This window comes from Rhinolophus sinicus, linkage group LG04 (assembly GCF_036562045.2).
Source record: "Rhinolophus sinicus isolate RSC01 linkage group LG04, ASM3656204v1, whole genome shotgun sequence".
Classification (NCBI taxonomy): Eukaryota; Metazoa; Chordata; class Mammalia; order Chiroptera; family Rhinolophidae; genus Rhinolophus; species Rhinolophus sinicus.
In genome coordinates, this window is record NC_133754.1 from 2091924 (window position 1) to 2114527 (window position 22604).

Here is a 22604-nt window from a genome sequence, read left to right on the forward strand (position 1 = left end):
AGCAATAAGCCCCCTTGTTTTATTAAACCTTTACACAACTGTTAGAGGTTAATGGGGCTATTATTTTTCCTACTGTCAAAATCTGCTACAAAGCAGAGCGCTTAGTGCCAGAAACATAGCGCAGAGAAGAGCTGGCCTGGCTTTTCTGTAGCAGCATTACAAATCACTCTAGTCTACTATGATCCAAATAAATCACACATTAATAATGTAGCAATAAGGTCCTCTAAACACCAACGGGACACTGAGCAGTATTTCTAGCAATTAAATAACAAGCTGAGAGACTGAAGCAACGTTATTAGGAAATGAAAGGTGTTTCTTTGTAGATGAGTAAGCAAGCCATGCCAGTTCTTATAGATTATTCGTGGGGGTTAATAGAACAACAAGATATCTGGTTACCTGGGAAATTATGGCCTGATGAAAATGCCAGTGGGAAATTATTTCTGGAGTAAAGCTTCAAGGTGGAAACCACATAAAACATCCTTTAAGGCTGATGAGATTAAGGAAGGGCTTCTGCTGCCTGGGAGCCTTGACTTGGAAGTCTTACTAAGTGACTCATTCGGGTTTATGAACAGCCCCACTCCATTCTCTGTCCCCTGGTCCCCTCTGCTGAACGCCTGGCCACACCCACTTCAGGCTCCTACTCTGGGGACTTTGGACAGGGGTCTGTCAATGCAAGTTTTCAAATGACCTTTCTAAAAACAAGCATGGAACTACACACCGTTCCCCAATAAAGTCCTATTCCCTTCCCCAATAAAATCTTTAAAAAAAAAAATACACACAAAAAAAAAACAAGCATGTCTCAGTCATCACCTCAGTGACAAACGGACTCATTTAGCAGTGGTATGAGGAAGCTTAGTATATCACAGAGTATAGCAGCCCCCCTTTATTCGTGGGGATACGCTCCAGAACCCCAGGAGGGCCGGCAACCATGGATAGTATCCAACCTTCTTTCGTATACATAATACCTATGAGAAAGTCTAATTGGTAAACCAGGCACAGTGAGAGATTAACAACAATAACTAATCACAAAATAGAGCAATTATCACCCTACACTGCGGTCAAGGTTACGTGGATGCTGTTTCTCTCTAGCAGAGCATCTTATCACACTGTCCTCATCTTTTCACTTCCAGGGAGGAAGGACTTGCAGCTTTGCATCAGCGTATCTGAATCGCCAGCATCACTACTCTTGCATTTTGGGGCCAGTTTGAAGTCAAATCAGGGTCACCTGAGCACAAACACTGCACCTTGTCACTGGATCTGATAATGCGATGGCCGCTCTGTGACTCCGGGCGGGGAGCACGGACGGCCTGGGGGTGCTGGGCAAAGGGATGCTCGCCTCCCTGCCAGGAGGGCATGAGATGCACCTCGCTGTTCAGAATGAATCGCGTGCAACTTAGCACTTAGCACTCTTTAATGTTTTCAGACCACAGTTGGCTGTGGGCACTGACACCACGAGCAGGGGGATTGCTGCGCTTTCCGACTTCCTGGAGCACAGAATGTAGGTTGAGAATGAGATTTTACTACCATTTGCTATCACTTTGTTATAGAAACTTGAAAAAAGTAATGAATTCCTCGCAGTTTTAATGTTTCTTTCCATGTAATGGGTATAGTGATTCTAAGACTACACGACATTTTTTATAATTGATGAGTTATCTAATTATGCCTGCCTGTCTCAGTAATACATGCGATTTTGATAACAGGCACAACTTTTCCTTAACTAATGCCTAGAAAATGACTATAAATGAAACACTCCAGCGATCCAGCCATTGACAAGGTCTAATAAAGAAGATATTTTGACTCGACTTCCTTGGTACTACTTTAATAAGGCTTTATGTCCTCTCTTTGTGTGTCTTCTTACCTTTTATAGGTTGATCTATTACTATAATATTTTGAAAGGTAATAGATTTCTATTTTTACTCAACCCCCAATAAATGCCGCTACGTTTGTTACAGCTCTCTGTCTGACAAATACGTATTCACATAAGTGGAAACTCTAGTAGACTGCAATTTCCTAGGGAAGGGGATACTTTGATCATCTCCAGGACAGGTATTGGTCTTTCCTAACTGTGTGACAGCTGAATTCATGAATAAGATGTGAAATACAAGGACCCAATTAAAGGAAAGAACGAGCATTGCTTTGTCACATGCTTGCACGCCACCAGGTAACTACAACAGTCAGTCATTCCGTAGTAACATGTACACCCAGCAACTGCTGTGTGTGTGGGGCTCTGCTCCGTGCTCGGTGCATCTATCAGTGAAGAAAGCAGACAAAAATATCTGTCCTCAGGAGATTATATTCTGTCGTGGGAGGTGGAAGACAGGAAATAAATGAGCCATATGTGCACATACTCATACAAACACACAGTAAGTATGCACACACAGCACACATACATGGTGCATTGTGATAAGCGATACTGCAAAACACACAGCAGGTAACAGGAAGAGATCAAATGGTGGGTGGCCAAGGTGCGTGAAAATTAGTTCGGGTGACCAGTGAGAGCCTTATGGAGAGGGTCATATCTGAGAAACTATCTCCAGGAAGGAAGGAGGCTCCCTTGGGAGAGCAGTTCAGCCTGAGGAAATAGAAGAGCGAAGACAGAGGTTTGAGTGAGTCTGGGGTCTTTATGAAACAGCTCCCAAAACTAGTGGGGAAGGGCGAGCGGAAGGGCAGATGGGATGGGGATGGAAGGTAGTCCTGGGGGACTTTGTAATAGGTGTAGATTTATTTTGGCTGTGAGGGGAAGCTGCTGATGGGTTTTGAGCAGGAGAATGATGGGTTCCCTGACACGCCTCTCAGATCACCAGATGTGGTTTGGAGACAGACTGCAGGGGGCAGAGGCAGAGGCAGGAGAGTGGGTGAGGCTGGTGCCATAACACACGTGAGGGATGACAGTAGTTTGGAGGTAAAGCGAACTGGCCTGGTTCTGGGATTGAAACTAAGCTGAGAGGCCGACAGGACGGCTGGGAACTACAGATATAAGATGAATGTTCTTTTTCCTTTCAGCACATTGGAATGTAAGTAAAAAGAGAGTATTACACACTGGTATCATTCATTCGCTCTTAAATTATTCCAAACTTAAGAAAACAAACACTAGGAATGTAGCCATTATAGAGACGAATGGATAAACACAGCATGACCCAGGCCAGACGATAACACCTTTTTAAAGGCTTATTTTAGAAAGTGGGGTAACCGGCCATAGCAGGTTGCAAAGATGACGCACGTTGTATGGTTATGATCGCATCTTGCACTGAGCACGGCGGCCAAAACATCCGTGTGCACTTTCAGGCTAAACATGGACCTACGGAGTTTTCCCATCTGCCCTGAAATAATGATGTCTGGCACAGCAGAAAAGCCAGGAAAAATGGAAGTACTGAGAGTCGTTATCAAAGACATCGATCGATTGGTCTTCATTAACAGGACAGTCTGTTTGGCCACGTGGAATGAATACCATTCAGCTTTGCTTCAGGTAGTGTTTTCAAGGCAGGACAAAGAAAAGCGTCCATAGAACCAAGAGCAGTGAAACAAATGCCTTGTAGTCAAAAGTAGCAGAAGTCTAGGGCCACTGACTTCATAAGGTTCCGTTGTTCTTTTTTCCTAAAGGTGGATAAGGTGATACATTGTATTTCTTGTTTTTTGTGCAGTTTCTTTGTTCAGCCTTCTGCTACACAGTGAGTCGGAATCACATGCCCTGTCCTGCGTGGGGACAAACTGCTACAACTGTGGACACTCTGCACCCAGCATGTGCTACCAAGTCACGTGCGTGAGTCCCTCACGTGACCTGTCTTTAACTCAACACAGGGAAAACGATCTCGGGCAGAACCACCCCCACCAGGGCTTTCCTTCTCCTCCCTACAGATCTGGGAGTTAGAAGGGCACGGACAGATTAGTGAGCCGAAGGGTTCACACACTTAAGGCTGCTAACTCTGTCTTCTGCCACGGAGATTGTCAAGAAGAAGAAACTACACCTACCGTTTCTGTCATTTGAACGTAGACAGTGACAATTTAATGAGCCCTTACTATGAAAGTACCAATCTCAGAATTGAGACGAGCCCGCTATCACTCAGTGAGTGAAATGAGTGGGGTGGGGTGTTTGCCAAGGTTATTCCAGATGCCCTCTCTGTTGCACAGCATTGCCCCTTGATGTTGTCATCTTGTCAAAGCTTAAAATAATTAGAAACTTAAAGCTTTATCAGAAATAATACCTTCATTATCTTTGGGTTTTTCTGAAAATATTATTAATAAATGAGTAATCAAACTGATGAAAATTCAAAACTTCTGAATCTCTTCATTCTAAGAATCGATGTAAGAAATCACCCTCATTGTATAAGTGTTGGAATACATCCATAGGCTTCTACCGTCTTTCCACCCTATGTGGTTACATTTATGCGCGTTAAGGACTAAAGTGAATCGCTAAGGGATAATTGGTAACTTGAAGTCAGGTCTGGGCAAGGAAACTGAGGGACCTGGGGACTCCAGAGCAAACCCACAAAAGATTCCTCAGGTTCCACTGAGAGGAGTAAGAGAGACTCTGCAGGGACTTTGCTCCACGTTATAGATTATTTCCTGTATCTGTTCTTCATTATTTAATCAGCAAATGCCGGCTGAGTGCTTATTGGCTTGGGCATCAGAAGGTGACCAAGTGCAGTGTGTAAGTCAGCATGGGGTGGCAGACAGGGTGCTTCCTGGAGGGGAACTTGGCTTTTGGGAGCTCATCTTGGACCAAAGGGACACTCAAGGCAGATCTAGGGAGAAAACACAACTTGAAGCAGTGGCAGATGTGAAGAAGAGCTGGCATCGGACTGTATGTTACCTCCAGACACTGTTTATCTTCAAATGCAACAATGGGGAGTTTGTTTTTTATCTGTGTACCTGCTACTCTGTATCGGTATAAACTTTTTTAATGTACATGTTACAGAGTCCTTGCTCACTTGTGTTACAACGTGTAATTCTTATCGCATCTTCCCAGCACGGTAATGGTCTAACTCCTCTGGTGATTTCAGTCTGCCATCCTTAACCTGCAAGCCCCTTGAGGTAATCATGGAACCCGCCGCCCTCCCTGCCCCGAGCCCCACCCCTCCCTGGCATTTCCTGTCTCCCACCTGAGGCTCACAGGCAGGCCTGAGGAGCTCCCTGAAAGGGGCTCAGCTTGGGTCCCCTAGAGGCAGAGGCAGGGCTCCTTGCCTCGTTCAGGCTTTTTATTTTTTTTTAAACATCTGGCTCTTTGGGTAGAGGTTGCTATCTATGGTTTGCCCAAATCTCGAGTGTTTTCTAGCACCTTAAACAGGGCCCCAACAGGCCCCAGAGGCCACTCTGGGGATGGATAATGGAAAGCAGAGTGACTTACAGAAGGGCTGTTCACATCAGACTCAATCTCAAGATGCCACCGGGCAGTGTAGCAACTTGGGACTTGGTACCAGCTGAGCTGTTCCCACCTCCTATGCTGGAAGTAATCAGGGGAAAAATAAGTACTGAAACCTGGAGAAAAGGGGACGTGTAGGGTCGGCTCCCTTGAGAAGAGCTGCGACCTCTGGTCTTTGCACCGCGGGGCTAAGCCAGCTTGAAAGGACATGGCAGGGAGGAAACAGGAAGAATTAACAGCCAGCGTCACATTCATCCCTCCTCCAGGCACCTGTTGGGCTCCCACGGGCAGAACCACCCCTGAGCACAGGAGACAGCTGCTCCTGCAGCCCGTCCGCTGAGGTCCTGATTAGTAAGCACCGGAGGGGCACTGGTGCATTAGCAGGTGCAGGCTTAGGCTCCGGATCAAAAGGACGGTCACGTGGCCACTGCTGTCATGTGTCTTACTCTCTGAGGAGGCTCGGGAAGAAGAAAGACCCATAAAGAGTGAAGAAAACCAAACTAAGTGGTCAACAGCGAGCGATGTGGGATGGTAACTACCAAAGGCGTCGGACCCTGAGCTGAGCTTTCTCTGGACTATTTTGTTGTATTCTCACCAGAACCCTCAACCGGAGGAAGCCAGGGTCTGGGCCAGGGCGCAACTTGCAGGCCTGTATGCTCGCATTTCGCATCTAGAATCTCAGCACCCGGGGTCTCCACGGGAAACCCAGCTCCAGGAGGAAACAGAATTCCTACAAGTTCAGGGACTGGCTTGAAAAGAATGAGGCCCATAGCAAGGGCACTGGCATTTAATATAAATGCTGTCTGTAAAATCATTAGGTAAGCTCCCTGTAAATGACCCGATAACGTCACCAACTGCAGTCTGTGCAGCAGGTGTCAGCGTACGTATAACTCACACCCATTCCTTTCATGGGCACTCTCACACCTCATGGTAGAGGAGGCATCAGGGCTGAGCGAGAAAGCGTCCCTGGCTTTCTAGGCAGCGGCCCGTGGCCTGGGACACATCCTGGACAGCTCCGGGCAGCCTGTGCTCCTACGACTGGCCAGCCTGTTCTCTGACGTCTAGGAGAGCAAGTCCGATGGCCTGGACCTCCCTCCTGCTCTGAGAAGTCAGCTCCCTGCGCCAGCACTTGGCTGACCCCACTGCTTACGTTCTTTCCTTCTTTGTATTTTGATATGGGGCAGCCCTAATGGTTTTGGTAATGGGTTTGGTTGGGTGAATGTCCAGTGTGTGCCATACACCAGAATAGGAATTTACAAACGCCTTGTTTATCTACTGGACAAAAATCATTACTATTTTCATTTTATAGATGATGAAACTTGGCTTGGTTAAGACACATACTTTTACAGCTATTGAGTCTTTGTCTCTCTAACTTCAAAGCCTATGTCCTTTTCTTTATGAGGCTTAATTGAGTTTTCTCAGTCACACCTTCTGCATAAAGAACATATTTCCACGTGTTACACCACTGGTCTTACAAGGCTCACCGTTTCATCAGTTCCTCATTTTCTCTAGTGATTAATTCCTATGTCTGACAAAAAAAAAAAAGTTTAATACTGTTGGGAGAAAGGACAGAAGACTTTCTAATACCATATGAGTAATTACATATTTGTCAATTTGTGTTCAGATAAGAACAGAAGAAATATCTCCTTACTTTTAAAAAAGTTACACTGGCAGATAAGTTTGATGTCTCATTGATCTGCTAGGAGACCTAATATTGATTTGATGTAAAGGTTCACCTGATATGTGGTTCTGTGTTACTACGGATCATTTCTGCAAGGTTTCTAACCACAGAAAAATCCATTTCAAAATTATTATAACTACTACATCTCCCACTCTGCTGAACGTCCTGGATTAAATGGCAATAACAAAAATATTAAAAGAAAAAATCTCTTCCTTTCTTCCTCTGTCCCTCAGTTGTCTTCCTCCTTCATGGGTCCAATTTAATTGGAATGACACTGCCCGTGATTATCAAACAGGAAGAGTAATGGGAACATTTACAGATTGACATTTTTTTGTCAGCCCTAAAGACCTGAGCTGCAGCCAGAGTTCTGGGAACCCACCTTAATATAGACTGAATATTTGCATCTCCCCAAATGTATTCATCGCAGTCCTACCCCCAATGTGGTCGTATAGGGAGGTAGGCATTTGGGTGATGAGGTCACGCGTGGGGCCTCATGATGGGGACACACAGGTCATGTGCTCTCTCTACCATGTGAGGCTCCACTGAGAAGATGGACAGGGGTCCATGAGTCAGAAAGAGTCCTCCCCACACACTGACCCTGCCAACTCCTTGATCTTGGACTTTCCAGCCTCCAGAACTGTGAGCAATCAATATAAACCACCCAGTCTCTGGTCCTTGCTATAACAGCCTGGACCCACCTGTGTCCCCTCCAGGTGTCAGAGCACAGCACCATCGTACAGAGTTGGTGGACTCTTGTCACACAGACAATTGGGCAGAAGCCAGAATATGGGAATACAGTGTGATTATTAAAAGATTCGTGCTGTTGCTTGTTTCTATTTATTAGTTTAGTGGGATAATAGTCAGGGATAAAACCTCATGTAGAAGCCCAATACATCATGCAGATACAAACAGTTGTTTGAACTGGGGGTGCACAAGACGGCCATCCCAAGCCCGTACCACTCCCAACGGCTCGGGGGTGGGAAAACAATGCATGTGGATCCAAAGCGCCAGCCTAGGGGCACTGCGAGACCCAGTAAGTGGGACGACGCCAGGAAGAGCCACTAGGAATGAACAGAAGAGGCGACCCGGCTGGCTGAAGGCCGTGGCATGTGGAAAGGACCACACTGGAAGTAACCCTCGTGGGTATCTCAGGGGAGCCCGCTGGTCTGCATTTCATGGGACAGGAGAACCATAGTGAAACTGATAAAACAAAGGCCATAACAGGTAGGAACACAGCAGCAGGGGAACAAAATGAGGGAACAGCTAACCACACCGGAGGCGTCAGGAGAAGTTTCCAATGGTGAGTCTGAGTATCACATAGGCTTCTGAATACAACAGAGGGAGGGAGGGGGCCTCTGGCAGAGAAGCACATTGACATGTCAAGGATGATGAGGTGGCCCTTTAAGGTAAGTGACGATGAGGGGTGTCAAGGAAAAGACACCAGAAAAGGGGGTAGTAACGGAGACCTTCATTTATCCAACAACCACTGACCAAGTACCTATTGTGTGCTGTGCGTATCCGAGGGGAACCGTACACGTGTGGTGTTTATATTATTGTTCTCCTGCGAAGGATGCAGATGTGGCCCTGGAGCTGTTATTCTTCAGGCCATGGATGACCAAGAATATCTCCATAGGAAAATGACAAGACCAGACTTCTATGTCCCAGAGATCAATTGTGTGTGTGTGTGTGTGTGTGTGTGTGTGTGAGTGTGAGGTGGCACATGGGGGGAGTGGAGAGGGAAGCTACCATCCACACACCTGGCAGTGGGATATTTACTTCAGAGAGAAACCCCGAAGGTCCAGTCTCTGGCCACGCCTGGTGTCCAGTGAGGGCAGAGAGCAAAGACAGATTTGAGCTACATTTAGGCGACAAAATCAACATGACCCTCTTCCCCCACAATTCTATTTCCCAGAAAATACTGCTGGAGGTGCACAAGCAGGAGACGAAGCGGGGAAAGCAGACTGCAGTGTGACTCCCCGGCACTGACGCAGAGAGAAGTGTCCCCTGTGCTGCACTCTACCCGATACGCGATGCCCGTGTAGAAAGCGCTGGACTTACAGACAGAGATTTTGTGGCTGCCGTCCTTGTTGGGCAGCACCTTCACTCCTCGTGACTTCAGTTCAATGGCCTTTTTCACTGGAAGAAGCAAAACAGAGCCGTTAGTAGGTACAAACTGAAGAGGCACCACGTGGTGTTGTGTCATCACAGCATTTCCAGGCAGAACCGCTTTCCTACCAGCCTCTGGAAAACGGGACCCATTCTAAGGGGTTAATGGTGCAAAGCACATGAAGCATAAGAGCTTGGGGATAATGAATGCAGGCCACCACACAGCAAGGCTGTATCTTATAACTGCAGTGTCAGAAGCTGAAAATGACACGTGGTCCTGTTTGCTTTCTACACCCAAACCTACTGACCACCGGTGGTGACAAATTCTACAAAGCATTCAGCCAGATTCACGTCTCAACTTAGGTGTAGTGACTATAGAGTTTTCTAAGGTTGGTAGTCATGAAAAAATGTAGATAAAAGTGGAAGCTGTTCACTTATTTGTTCATATATTCATTTAATCATGCAAAGTTTAGCAAAGACGCATGAAAGAGAGCCAGTAGGGGAAAAGCACATTCTAAGTGTTGGGGACAAAATGTTAGTAAAAGAACACTAGCCCTTCCAGACCCTTATAACCTATAGGCAATATAAAAAGAACACATATAATTTTGGTTTCTAAAATCATAGTTCTCAGACTTAAGTTTCTTAATTTTTCCAAGTAAGACCTTCATCACACGTTTTAAGAAGTTCCACTCTTCTGGTCATTTCTGGAAAAAAGGTGGGGAGGCATTTGCGGAAAGACCACAGTATTTTAAGTTAAATATTTTTGTTTTGAATAGTAAATTTATTGTATTATTATGTAAATTGTCACTTTAAACACTTCTGATTTACATACGTGAGACTGGACCTGGAGAAAGCATGCAGATGTGTGTTCAAATCTCTGCGTACAACTTGGTAGCTGCGTGGCCTTGGCAAGTTACGTACATCAGAGTCTGTTAATTACTCTGTAAAATGGGTGTGATGGATACCTCTTGGTGTCAACTTGACTGGGCTAGAGTGCCAAGATAATTGGTCAAGCATTACTCTGGGTGTCCCTTTCAGGGTGCTTTTTGACGAGATAAACATTTAAATGGAGAGACTGAGTAGAGCAGATTACCCTCCCTAATGTGGGTGGGCCTCGTCTAACTGGGTGAAGGCTTAGCTAGAACAAAACGCAGACACGCTTCCTAGTAGGAGAGACTTCTTCCTGACTGCCTGACGTTATGCTGGGGAACTCATTTTTGTCCTGCTCTCAGGTTCAAATGGAAACTCTTCCTGCGTCTGGAGCCTGCCCGCCTTTGGACTGAAACGACACTATCAGCTCTCCTGAGTCTCCAGCCACTGACTCACCCTGGAGGTCTTGGGACTTGTCAGCCTTCATAACTGTGAGAGCAGGTGTCTTACAATAAATCACATATATGTGTATATTTCTGAGAGAGACATGTGTGACCGTACTGGTTCTGCTTCTCTGGAGAGCCCTGGCTCACAGTGGGCATATTGGCAGTGAACACAGGGGACAAAGCCTGCATGGGCTGCAGATGGGACGGAGGCAGCATGTCGAGAAGCGAGCCCTGAACACGGCTGCTCAGCACAGGACACCGCCTGCTACTATTCCGTGTCACTTGCATCCACATGGCTGCCCTGAAGGTGACTGCCACAGCAATCACCTCTGGGACTGTCCTTCCAGCGCTGATGTTACTAAACATCCACTCCCTGTCCACAACCTTCCCTGTGGTCACTGAATAGTCCCCCACTCCACGGACCACGCCTCGCTGACCCCCCTCGGAGCCCCTCACACTACTTCTCGTCCCGCCTCCTCTTCCCAGTAACACCTGTAGAACATCTTAATTCGGAAGCACCTCAATACACACTATGGCATTTCATTCTCCCCACACACGCGGAGGCAGCTATTATGCGGACCCCTTCCTCCTATCAGGAAAGCCAGGTGCACAGGTTTGTTCCTTCCTGGCACAACGCAGTGGGTCTGACCTTGGGTTTCGAAGCCCATCCACATTCCTGTAGGCGTGCGCCCTGGCAAATCACGCATTTACGGCAAATCTCGGTTGTCTAATCTTTTCAAACAAGCATGAGTCCTTTTTTCTTTGTATGTCAGCAGGTGTACAGGGGAACACAAGAGAGCAAAGGCAGTTTATGAACTTTGGAGAGCGCTCCCAACAGCGTGGGTTAGAAATGAGGGTTAGCCCAGCGTACTCGTGCAGCACAGAGGGCACCCATGGTGGTCATGGAAGCGGGCCACGCAGATGTCCCTTCAGGAAGGATGGGCAATGCCTCCAGGCTGTCGTTCAGAGCCAGGCCTTCCTGGAATGCGCAGCTACAGACGGCCACGTCCCCAGCGTCACACCTCCCAAGGGCAGGCTGCACAGAACAGTCACCGATGTGAGGACCAGATGCAAGCCCAGAGCGGGTCCTCCCTGAGAGTTAGTTCCTCTCCAAGCACCCTGGGCGTCACTGAGGCTGGACCTTGCGACCTGACCTCCCTCTTCCCACGGCTCACTCCTCTGCTCCTTCCACAGGCGTCACCCCAAAGGGGCTCCACAAGGACAGCCCTGTTCCCAACGTCCACTCAGGACTGCCTCCTGGACACCAGGCGTCTTTCTTCTCTGCCTGCTCCTTCTTTGTCTGTGTGTGTGTCACCCGTCTCTGCATTGTGACCACAAATCCCGCAGCAGAAGGAAATGGGCTCTGGAACCTGCACTGGCCCCCACAGGTCCCCTGGCCACTCGCATATCCTCTGTCAGAGCTCCCCAGAACAATGCTTTCATTTGAAGTGGGAAACGGCTTGCTGTGTCTCCCACCATCTCTGCCTTCTTCTGCTAAATACCTTAATCCTGAACTTACTCAGGAGAGAGATGAAAGCACAGTAAATAACGAACAGAGAATCGATGGGAGATAATCAAGAGCATAAAACTCAAAGCAAATGTCACCCAAAATAAACAGATAAAACAAACAGGATTCCATGCACTCAGAAAAGAAAAAGAAAAAAATAAACAAAAGGGCCGTCCTCAGGGTGTGACAAAGGTATGTGAACAAACAGTGTCTATACAAGAGGCTAAGAAATTCTGTAATTTTGCAAATAAACATATGTCGCTGAGTGAAGCAAATTCCCACCAGGGGATGTTTTCCAACAAGGTGGTGCTGCAGTGCTGTCAACCGCTCGCTCCAGTGAGTCCTATTCTGCTTTGGTTACTGCCTCTCCTCATCCCACAGCACTGGCTCTTGGCAGCGTGGAGATCGAGAAGGTAACCCGTGGTTCCTTGAAGTGTCTACCCTCTCATCCTCTGGTGGGGCCCCTCCTTCCCTCACCCAGAGTCCTGCTCCTGCTCCAGCTGCCTTCAAGGCCTTGCAGAGGCTTGGGGGGTGTGGGGGGTGTGGGCAGAGTGGGGTGGGGGGTGGGGGAGGGGCGGTGAAGCAGGGAGGGCGGGAGGGGCTGCAGGCACAGCCCTGAGAATCCATCATCCTGGGTCAGTTCTTCCTCAGCCTCAGTGCTCCCTGGAGCCCAGGGTTGGACCCTTCATTCTCGGCTCTTGGGAAGGAAGATGAAGTCACTTCCTGGCGGATAAAATGCTAGTTCTTGGTTCCAACCACAGACCTTCTGAATAAGAAACTGGGGCTGGGCTGGGCCTTCGAGCTTCGTGTTTTCAGTGCAGCGACCCAGCTTTTTGTTTATTTTGCTGTCCTTTTTCTTCTTGTTTGTTTTTTTGGGGGGAGAGGGCTTTCATTAAATGCTATAGGTTTTGCCTGAGACTTACTGGTCTTTCTTGGCTAGCATCACTTTTCAGTAATTCACATTCAACAACTTCAAATGCATATAAGCAACCCTTCTCCTCTTTTTGATAGCGACATTTGAGTAGGTGAAAATTCCTGGGGGCAACACTTGCAGATTAAGTGTAAGAAAGACTGAAAAATACAGCAATAAACATACATAAAGCATATATATATATTTTTTGTTTGTTTGTTTGTTTGTTTTTTCTTTTTTTTCATTGTATCAGCTGTTCTCACTATAATCTCTCTGTGGGTCAGTTAAAACTTACTTTTGTTAAGTAGTTTGAAAATTTGAGGGAACGATTGCTATATTGAAATGACCATGGTTTTCGTTGCTGTGTTTAAAGTGGCAAGAAGGTAAGAGCTGGGTGTCACCGTTTCTACAGGGGGCAACCACTCCCCGGATTTTTCCCTCCCAGGCCCTGGACTGGCCCCCAATCCAGCTCAGTCCTGGACCCGCCACAGCCCACAGCAGCAAAGCACGAGAGTTCCCCATGAGGGGACCTTCGTGAGGTCCCCACGCGGTGTCTCCTGCCACTGATGACCCTGGAGCGTCCTGTACCAGGTGCTCAATGCTTAACCTACCATGGCAGCTAAGATCATTTCAAATCGATAAATAAGATGCAAAATTGTTTCAAACAAGCTTAATTTACTAAATGTGGGGGCAGAAGCCGTTGAGAAACATCACAAACCACAGAGGAAATGACTTCACATATATACATCAAAGATGACAAATTTAGAGAAATCAAAGTTTGGATTAAAGGGGTTAAAACTATAGGTCTGTTTATTGGGCTCAGTATTAACTCAGAAGATTATCCTAATTTTATTAAGGCCTCTCCATGCTAAGCAATTCCACCTAAGTGGTGCCCTAAAGAATGCTCACTCGTCCTGACAGCACTGAAGTAGCATTTACTAATTCAGTTATTCTTAGGAAGTATGCTAGCAATACCAGCAGAATCCTTGGAAAGCCTTTGAATTGCGGGCCTTCGAGCCTGGCTTGCAGCCCCCACACTCTTGTTTGCTCCTAATTCGCTGGCCACTCCTGTTTGCAGACTCAGCGTCCCCATGTGATGCTTGGGGGCTTATTGCCTGCTGTTAAACTCCGTGTAACTCGCGTGGCCCTATATCCAACAGAAGTATTATAATCATCTAATCAAATATTATCACCATCACACTGTTAACGAGCGATAATTTTAAAAAATACTATGCATTTGACAGTATGCAAAGTGCTTCACATACATCCTATTTAATTCCATCACGGCGTTATCATCGTTTACGGAAAAGTACTGGGTTCCTGAGAGGCTCAGTGATCACCCCGGATTGCACAGCCTGAGGTGGCAGTGTTACTGCGCTGGCCAAGTCTGATTCCGGAACAGGCTTGCTTCATAGGAAGCTCTGCTGCCTCCTTCATCAGTTATGTCCCACAGTTCAATCATACGTCACATTTTAAATTTCCTTTTCATAAAATTGGTTGTTGCTTACATGATGGAAAACTTAAATAGTTATATATTAGTAAACATGGCGCCTCATGAGACGGATCTTTCAAAATCAGAATTTTATTAGTTGACTCTTCCAACAATTATCTAAAAAATCTTTTTATGAACTTGTGTGTCATTTGCTTAAACATGAGTTAGATGTCTATTAATATCATTCCTATTATAGCAAAAGATACTCCCTGAGTCACATAGCATGGATTATATGTTCCTTTTCTGAAGAATGCTTTTATTTATGGTTACAGTTGTTGATGGACATTGCAGAAAATTTGGGAAAACCTAAAAATTATCAAGAAGAAAATAAAAGTGAGAGAATAAACCTATCACCTAGAGATGACCAGTGTTATAACTTTTATGTATTTATTTCCAAACCTATGGGCCTTTTATATATATATGTATATGTATATATGTGTGTATATATGTATATATAATTAGGGATATAGCAATAGAGACACATGATATTAACTGAACAAAAATAAAACTGTAAATACATTTATTAGACTTTTATGACAGCTTTGAGCATTTTTCCTTATTGTTTTCCTCACTATATAGTACATTTTAAATCAGGTTTATTGAGGTTATTAAATGTTTTTGAAAAATACTTCTAATGAATCCATCATAATATATTTAATTCCTTTATTATTAGACAGGAGTTTCTTTTCTCACTTCTTACAATTGTGTATTACACCAAACACCTTTTGATCATGTGTGTCATCAAACTCTGATAAGTTTCATGGACTAAATCACTAGCATTAGGAGTCTTGGTCGGGGTGTTAATCCACAGGGCTACACTGATTTTTTTGAAAACCTGTACCAATTCACGTCCCCTGTTGCTTATAACAGGTTATCTTGACTACAGCACCTTTCCCAACGCTGAGTTTTAGCACATAAAACACATACTAACTTGGTAGTTGAAAAATGCTATCTCTATTTTATTTGCATTTAAAATAACTGATGTGCTTATTCATTTATTCTTTGAGATAAATTTTACTATTATTGTCTCATGGTCTATATATTATTTTATGGGGAGTTTAATTATTACTACAATAGTATTTTTTTTTTTTAATCTAGAAATAATTGCTTTGTTTTCTTTACCAGGTTATTTTATCCAGCAGCTCCCCTGGTAGGCTTACCCATATTCAGATATTCTTACATATTTTTAAATTAGATTTTATGGTGTACTTGAACATGAACCCTTGAAAAAAACTGACAACCGAGGTGTAGGAACTAGGTTACCAAATTTCCGTTTTCTCCTTAAATCAGCCAGGAGCCCCTCTGGCCTGTGTAAGCCCGGTGTTCGTCGTGGTCTCCTGAGTCTGACAAGTCACAGGTAAGCACTTCCTTACTTCACAACTGTGCTGCTGACATGGCCTGGTGACTGGTTACCAGAACCTTCCAGTCTAATGTCACTGGACATCACTGTTAACTTGAAAGAACGTTCCATGGCTGAGGCTGTGGCAGCGCAGACGGTCATGGGTAGGCTGTCTGGGGACCAGTGGGGACAGCCACGCACACTGGTTACTGGCTTCTTCATCAACTGAAAGGCTTCTGACAGCAAGATGCTTTATTGGAAGGAAGGCAATAAACTCTCCAGTGTTTGTCCCTGTGTGCTTACCAATCATTAAGTAATATATCTCCCTGTGATTTAAGTTGTCTGAGATAAGAACATTCAGGGTTTAAGTTGGAACACGTTGGGATTGAAAGGTTTTTTATTTAGCTTTGTAGTGATTTATTGGGTAGCTCCACAGAAGTTATTCTGGCCATTTCCTCCAAAACAGAGGGGAACCAGAGGGGTCCAAGAGGTACAGGGGGGAAGGCGGAGGGGGGACTGTGGGGAAAGGTAGACGAGCAAGAAAGGGGTGATGATGTGGCCCCCAAAACAACGGTTTGCTTCACTGTCCCTGTACAGAGATACTGAGAATATTCAGGGGTTGTAAACAGAATCATGTCAGGTAACCCACGCCAATAAAGGCTGCCTGTCTTTTTTCTCTGACATACTCTTCTTGTCTGTATTTCATGGTGTGAAACAACTTCCTACTGTCCGTCTGCAGTTTTCCCCGTGGGGCTGCCAGAGCCAGTCTACCTAGCGGGGGATGCAAAAGCTTCACCAGAAGGTTGTTTCAGCAAAGAGGAGGCCGCCCTGCAGTCCAGGGAGCTGAGTTCCTGCCTCACTTCTGAAAGTGTCTGAAATCTTGGGCCACACCTTGGCTCTCTCCTCACCCATCGGTTGATGGGTGTGGATTGTAAGGAGCCCGGTGTCCTATTTTCTCATTCTTGTTCCAGGCAGACAATGCAGGACCGAGGAAAGCAGGTGGTATTTGATTCGGAGCGGCGTTCCAACCTTCCCTGTACCGTTCATTTCAAGGCGGACTTGGGGAACACGACGTGTCTTCTGACAGACAAGGGCCGCAGACTGACCCGCTAGCGCACAGCTGTAAATGAGCAGGAAGCTCGCAAGTCATGAAGCACGTGCTGTGGGCAGAGCTGCCAGTGAGGTGCGTAGGGCACAGTGAGGGACCATTCAGAGAGCACATGGCGCCTCGTACTGGGCACGAGCGCACACCAAACACACGTGCACGGCCGCTGAGCCCCTCCCGCTCTGCCACGGTCTGAGTATTTGTCCCCAGATTCACACGTTGAAATCCTAACCCCCAATGTGAAGATGTTAGGAGGTGTGCAGGTCAGGAATGCGACCAGTGTCCTTGTGAAAGGATCCCAGGGAACTGCCAGCCCCTCCAGCATGTGAGGGCATCACAACGATGACACAGCCGTCGGTGAAGCCCGGAGGCTCTCTCACCAGACACAGAATCTGCTGGAGCCGTGACCTCAGACCTCCGACCTCCACGCTGTGAGAAACAATGCGTGTTGTTTATAAGCCGCCAAGACTGTGGGAATTTGTTAGAGCAGCCTGGACAGACTAAGGCATATGCTGAGGGCACTTCCGGTTTCGCATGTGTCTATCCCTTGCATCTTATAATAGGAAAAGCCTCCCACTTACACAGCACGGCTTTGCAGTGAGATGCAAGCTCTCCTCAGTGAAAATCATTCTGAAACTCATTAGCAATGTCGTGTTGGCAGGCTACCACGGCCCTGAGGCTCAGGTTCCTCCTCTGTGTAATCAAGGTGATGTCCCCTGCCTCACAGAGCTGTTGTGGAGAGTAAATGAAATGACAAACACAAGTGCCTAGGTGTGATGTCTGGCCCATCGTAGACGTGCAAAGTGCTTGCACATACTTTGTGCAGGAGGGAGCCCTTTCCAACTTGGGATTACATTCATTGTTAAGTGTCATTGTCCCTCCTTTCCTCAGCTTCTTCCTTTAAACTTCACCACACACAGGAAGCTGGGAGAGAAACTCAACTTCCTGAGTACCGTTCCCAAGGAATTAGGACCATGTCCTGCCATCCTCATTTCCAACTGAGAAATTGGCATGTGCGTATCACTCAATAAACCAATAATAAATACATCAATAAAGCAATAAAATCACCTATAGAGAGAATTATTTCTAGAATAAAAATCATTGTAGCAATAAACTCCCACAAAATAATATATGGACCATGAGAAACTAATAGTAAGATTTATCTCAAAGAATAAATGAATAAGCACATTAATTATTTGAAATGGGACAGCAATTCTTCAACTACCAAGTTAGTACATGTTCTGTTTTATGTGCTAAAACTCAGTGTTGGGAAAGGTGCTGAAGTCAAGATACCCGTATATACAACTGGGAGGGCAGCTGGTACAGGTTTTCTAAAAATCAAGAGGCTTGACCAAAGAATCCGAGTCCCAGCAATTCACAGAAGAAAAAGGAGCGTGAGGAACGAAGGAAAGCGACCGGCTCACACCTCAGCCTCTCCTGGCAGCCCCTCTACCTCTCGTGTTCCTAACACTGATGGAAGCGCCTGGCTCCATGAACCTGCACATAAACTACTTGGATCAGCACTTAAGTATAACTAACACGTGTCCTTTCAGACCTGGGGGGACCTGTGAACAATAAATTCCACAACCACTTCTTTCCTGCTGCCGCAGACCTCTCAGTGCCTCGAACCCGTGTATCCTGTTCACGGAGGACAGACTCTCTCCAGCAGGGATTGCATTGCACACGAGAGCTCACGGCATTCGCGGCCCTAGTCTTTATTCTTTCAGGAAAAGAACGAGAGAAAACTTCTCTTCCCAGATTCCTGGGGAAGCTCATGTGGCACACGGTGGCAGGCATGGACACCCAGCCCTGGGAGGGGTATTTTGTGGACAGACTTGTAGACGTTCAGAGAGTGAGCGTCTCACTCACAGTGGTGCCTTTAATAATGGGAGGACTAAACTAAAAACACTTACTTTTTTGTTGGCCTCTGCATGGTTCTCAAACCAATGCTGTCTCATGGCGGAACTTCCAAGCCCTTCATTCTCTCGTCGTATAAGCGCACTGCCCTCCTGGCCCTGGGGTGTGGGCACATGGGGGTGTGGGCGTGACTAGAGTCTCAGTGCTGAGGACGGGTGGGCGCTGACTCAATGACCTCTGAACCCGGCTGTGCACAGCCCGTCCCGGCAAAGGACTCACCAGGAAGGGACTGACCCACATGGGACTGACTTCATTTTCTCTTCAGCCACTGACAAGAATGGTTTCATTTCTGAATTCTAAGGGTATTTTCAGTTGAAACTTGTTTCCTCCTTCCCTACTTTTATTTTAATCAGTCTTATTTCGTAAGTACTATTATTTTGTTGTTTTCCCCCAGTGCTTCGGAAAGCCTCATTAATTTCATTAAATGGCATATTAAATCAAACTTAATGTGATGGGAAAAAGGGACAAAATTGTACATTCTTTACACAGAATAATAACACATCTCTGTGAATGAACTGTCATAGCCATTTTTGAGAAATTAATTACAGAAATTAATCACGCCTTCTCTGAGAGGTGCTGTAGGAAGGAAATACAGGAGAATGAAGAAGGCTGCTGAGCTGCTGACAGTTTCTAGAGGGACCCCGGATAAACACAAACATCACAGGTGCATGTTGACACATCCCCTTTCCTCCTCTCCCACCATCACCAAAACCCCAAAAACACAGTCTGAAGAGAGTGGATTCAGTTTATGTTAACACGTAGGGATTTGCCAGAAACTTAAACAGTTGTAAAGGACCCAAAGAAAGACCAATTCTGGGAGGCAAACATTCGGAGGCCAATACATACATACATACACACATACACACATACATACACACATACACACATACATACACACATACATACATACATACATACATAAAATGGCATCAAACCTCCATAAAAGATGAACTTGAGAGTGACTTTAATAGTTTGAAACAATAACCAAGGAATTAACATATTCAATACTAATCTTGACTAAATACAAGACTGAATTGGGTCCCACCCAAGGCAGATCTGAAACCATTCTCTCAAGAACAGAATCTGCTCTCTAACCTTTGAAATTTCTCTGATCTATAAACCTCCTCTAGATACTGTCAAGAGGTGTCTAGATCTATAAATCAGAATATCACAATTGTTCACCTTCAATAACAAGAAGGAGGAACAGCTCCCGTAAGCAGAGGAGTCAGTGCAGCCAGGAAATGACTATGTAGTAGCCCAGTGCTCTGGAACGTACTCTGGAATGGCCTTGTCTGGAGTCTGGATTATGAACTACAGTCCTTTTAGGTCTTTTCTAATGAGACCATTAGGCAAAATGTAAATTTTTAAACTGTGGTCTATATTCTGAACAAATGGATGAAAAGTGTCCCATATACAGAGATGTGGCAGGCCAGAGGAAATAAGGCTGTTTGGGGAAATAACACCTGGTTTCAGTTTTGTTGAGTTTGAAATGTCCATTACTAGATAAGGAGGTAAGTATTTGGTCACAGGAGACTGGAGCAGCAAGAAGAAAGACTGGGATAAAAATAGGAATCGGGGAATTACCAGCCTAAAGTGATGCACGTGCCTGAGGTCCCGGAGACCCTTTGGGGGCCTACTGGGTCAAAGCTGTTTTCAAATTTACACTAAGTATCATTTGTTTTTCAGAGTTCTGTGTAAAAGTGAAGGTCAGTAAGCTGCTGGTGGCTCGGCATGAGTCAGGCACCCATGGTCACGGACTCCTCCTGACATTAGGTTCACTTACGGACGCCAAGGAGGAGGCAATGAAGGGATGGATTTCCTTACATCTCAATGCTTCATGCACATCTTTTAATGTTCTGCTCAACAAAATGGGAAGGACTTATAAAGCACTTCTGCTGCATAGCAAAGATGGTGCTTGTGTCGAGGACAGGAAATACTTGTGCAATTGTTGATTGCAGAGCTGAACTGGTGGCTTCTTCATGGAGCGCCATTTTTACTTGAAAGACTAACATAATACAATGAGTGCACTAGCTCTTATTGCTGCATAACAAATTACCACAAACCTAGTGGCTTCAAAAGGTACCAATTTATTATCTCCTGAATCTGCAGGTCAGAAATCTAGGTGCAGCTCAACGGTGTCTAACATTCGAGGTGGCCATATTGTTATATATATATAAACAATTCACCCATTTTATTTTAATCTCCACCTCTGGCAACCGTCTATCTGTTTTCTGTTTCTATAAGCTTGGGATTTATTTATTTATTTACTTATTTACTTATTTATTTTTAGATTTCAAATAAAAGGGAGATCACATGGTTTCTGCCTTTCTGTCTGACTTATTTCACTGAGCATAATACCCTGTAGGTCCATCCATGTTGTCACAAATGGCAAGATTTCATTTTTTTAATGGCTGAATAATATTCCTGTGTCTATGTGTGTGCATATCTCACATTTCTTTATCCATTCATCTACCAATGAACACTTAGTTGGTTTCTATATATTCACTATTGTAAATAATGAGGCAATAACCTTGAGGATGCACATATCTTTTTGATTTAGTGATTTGTTTTCTTTGGATAAATACCCAGAAGTGGAATTGCTGGGTTATATGGCAGTTCTATTTTTAACTTTTTTGAGGAACCTCCAGACTGTTTTCCACAGTGGCTGCACTAATTTATATTCCGACAGTGCACATGGTTCACTTTTCTCTACAGCCTCGCCAACCCTAGTTATTTCTTGTTATTTTGATAATAGCTATTCCAACAGGTGTGAGGTGATATCTCCTTGTGGTTCTAATTTGCATTTCCTGATGGTTAGTGATGTTGAGCATCTTTTCATGTACATGGTGGACAGCTGTATGTTTTCTTTAGAAAAATGTCAGTTCAGATCTTCTGCCATTTAAAAATCAGATTGTTTTCTTACTGTTGAGTTATAAGACTTCTTTACGTATTTTGGATATTAAATCCTTATCAGATATATGATTTTGTCATTCAGTAGGTTGCTTTTCATTTTGCTGATGGTTTGCTGTGCAGAAGCTTTTTAACTTGCTATAGTCCCACTTGTTTATTTTTGCTTCTGTTGCTTTTACTTTCAATGTCAGATTCAAAAAACCATCTCCAATACCTATGTCAAGAAGCATATTGCCTGTTGTCTTCTAGAAATTTTATGGTTTCAGGTCTTAAGTTCAAGTCTTTAATCCATGTTTGAGTTAATTTTTTGCATATGGTGTAAGACAGGAGTCCAGTTCCATTCTTTTCCATGTGACTGTCCAGTTTTCCCAAAACCATTTATTAGAGACTGTCCTTTCCCCATTGTACAGTCTTGGCTCCTTTGCTGTACTTGAACCACATATGTGTGGATTTGTTTCTTGGCTCTCATTCTGTTTCATTGATCTATACGTCTGTTTCTATGCCAGTACCCTGCTGTTTGATCACTATAGCTTTGTGACATAGTTTGAAATCAGGGCGTGTGATGCGCCCAGGTTTGCTCCTCTTTCTCAAGATTGTTTTGATTTGTAGCCACAGTTTTAAATGTGCCATCTACTGTATTTTTCATCATGAGTAAAATAGTGTGACATTGATGTCATCAAAATACGAGTAAGATGACTGTTGTAGAAATGATTTAGTTACAAGGAGAGCTCCCCAAATCAACCAGCAAAGCCTAACTCAAGATGTGGTGATTAAAATTCCCCACGTGACCTGAGCAAGTCAACCATAGAGATGGGATTTTAGAGGTAAAGTGGACCAGCCTTTCCAAAAATTATATTGTTGACTATTTGGCAAACTCTTTCATGATGAGATTTCCTCCAGTTCAACAAGTCCCTTCTGTCTTGAAACCATTCAGGTGATGAGGACACCCTCACTCATCCCTG

At 45.0% G+C, this 22604-nt stretch overlaps 1 protein-coding gene across 2 annotated transcripts in view; it reads right to left on the minus strand.

Moving 5' to 3' along the window:
* Nucleotides 1-22604, minus strand: part of CSMD1 (CUB and Sushi multiple domains 1) — a 1601557-nt gene that overhangs the window by 529734 nt on the left and 1049219 nt on the right. For both annotated transcript variants that reach the window (XM_074329288.1, XM_074329289.1), the window contains exon 7: nucleotides 9099-9176. In XM_074329288.1, the coding sequence (XP_074185389.1) occupies nucleotides 9099-9176 (78 nt within the window). The remainder of the gene's footprint in view (nucleotides 1-9098; nucleotides 9177-22604) is intronic.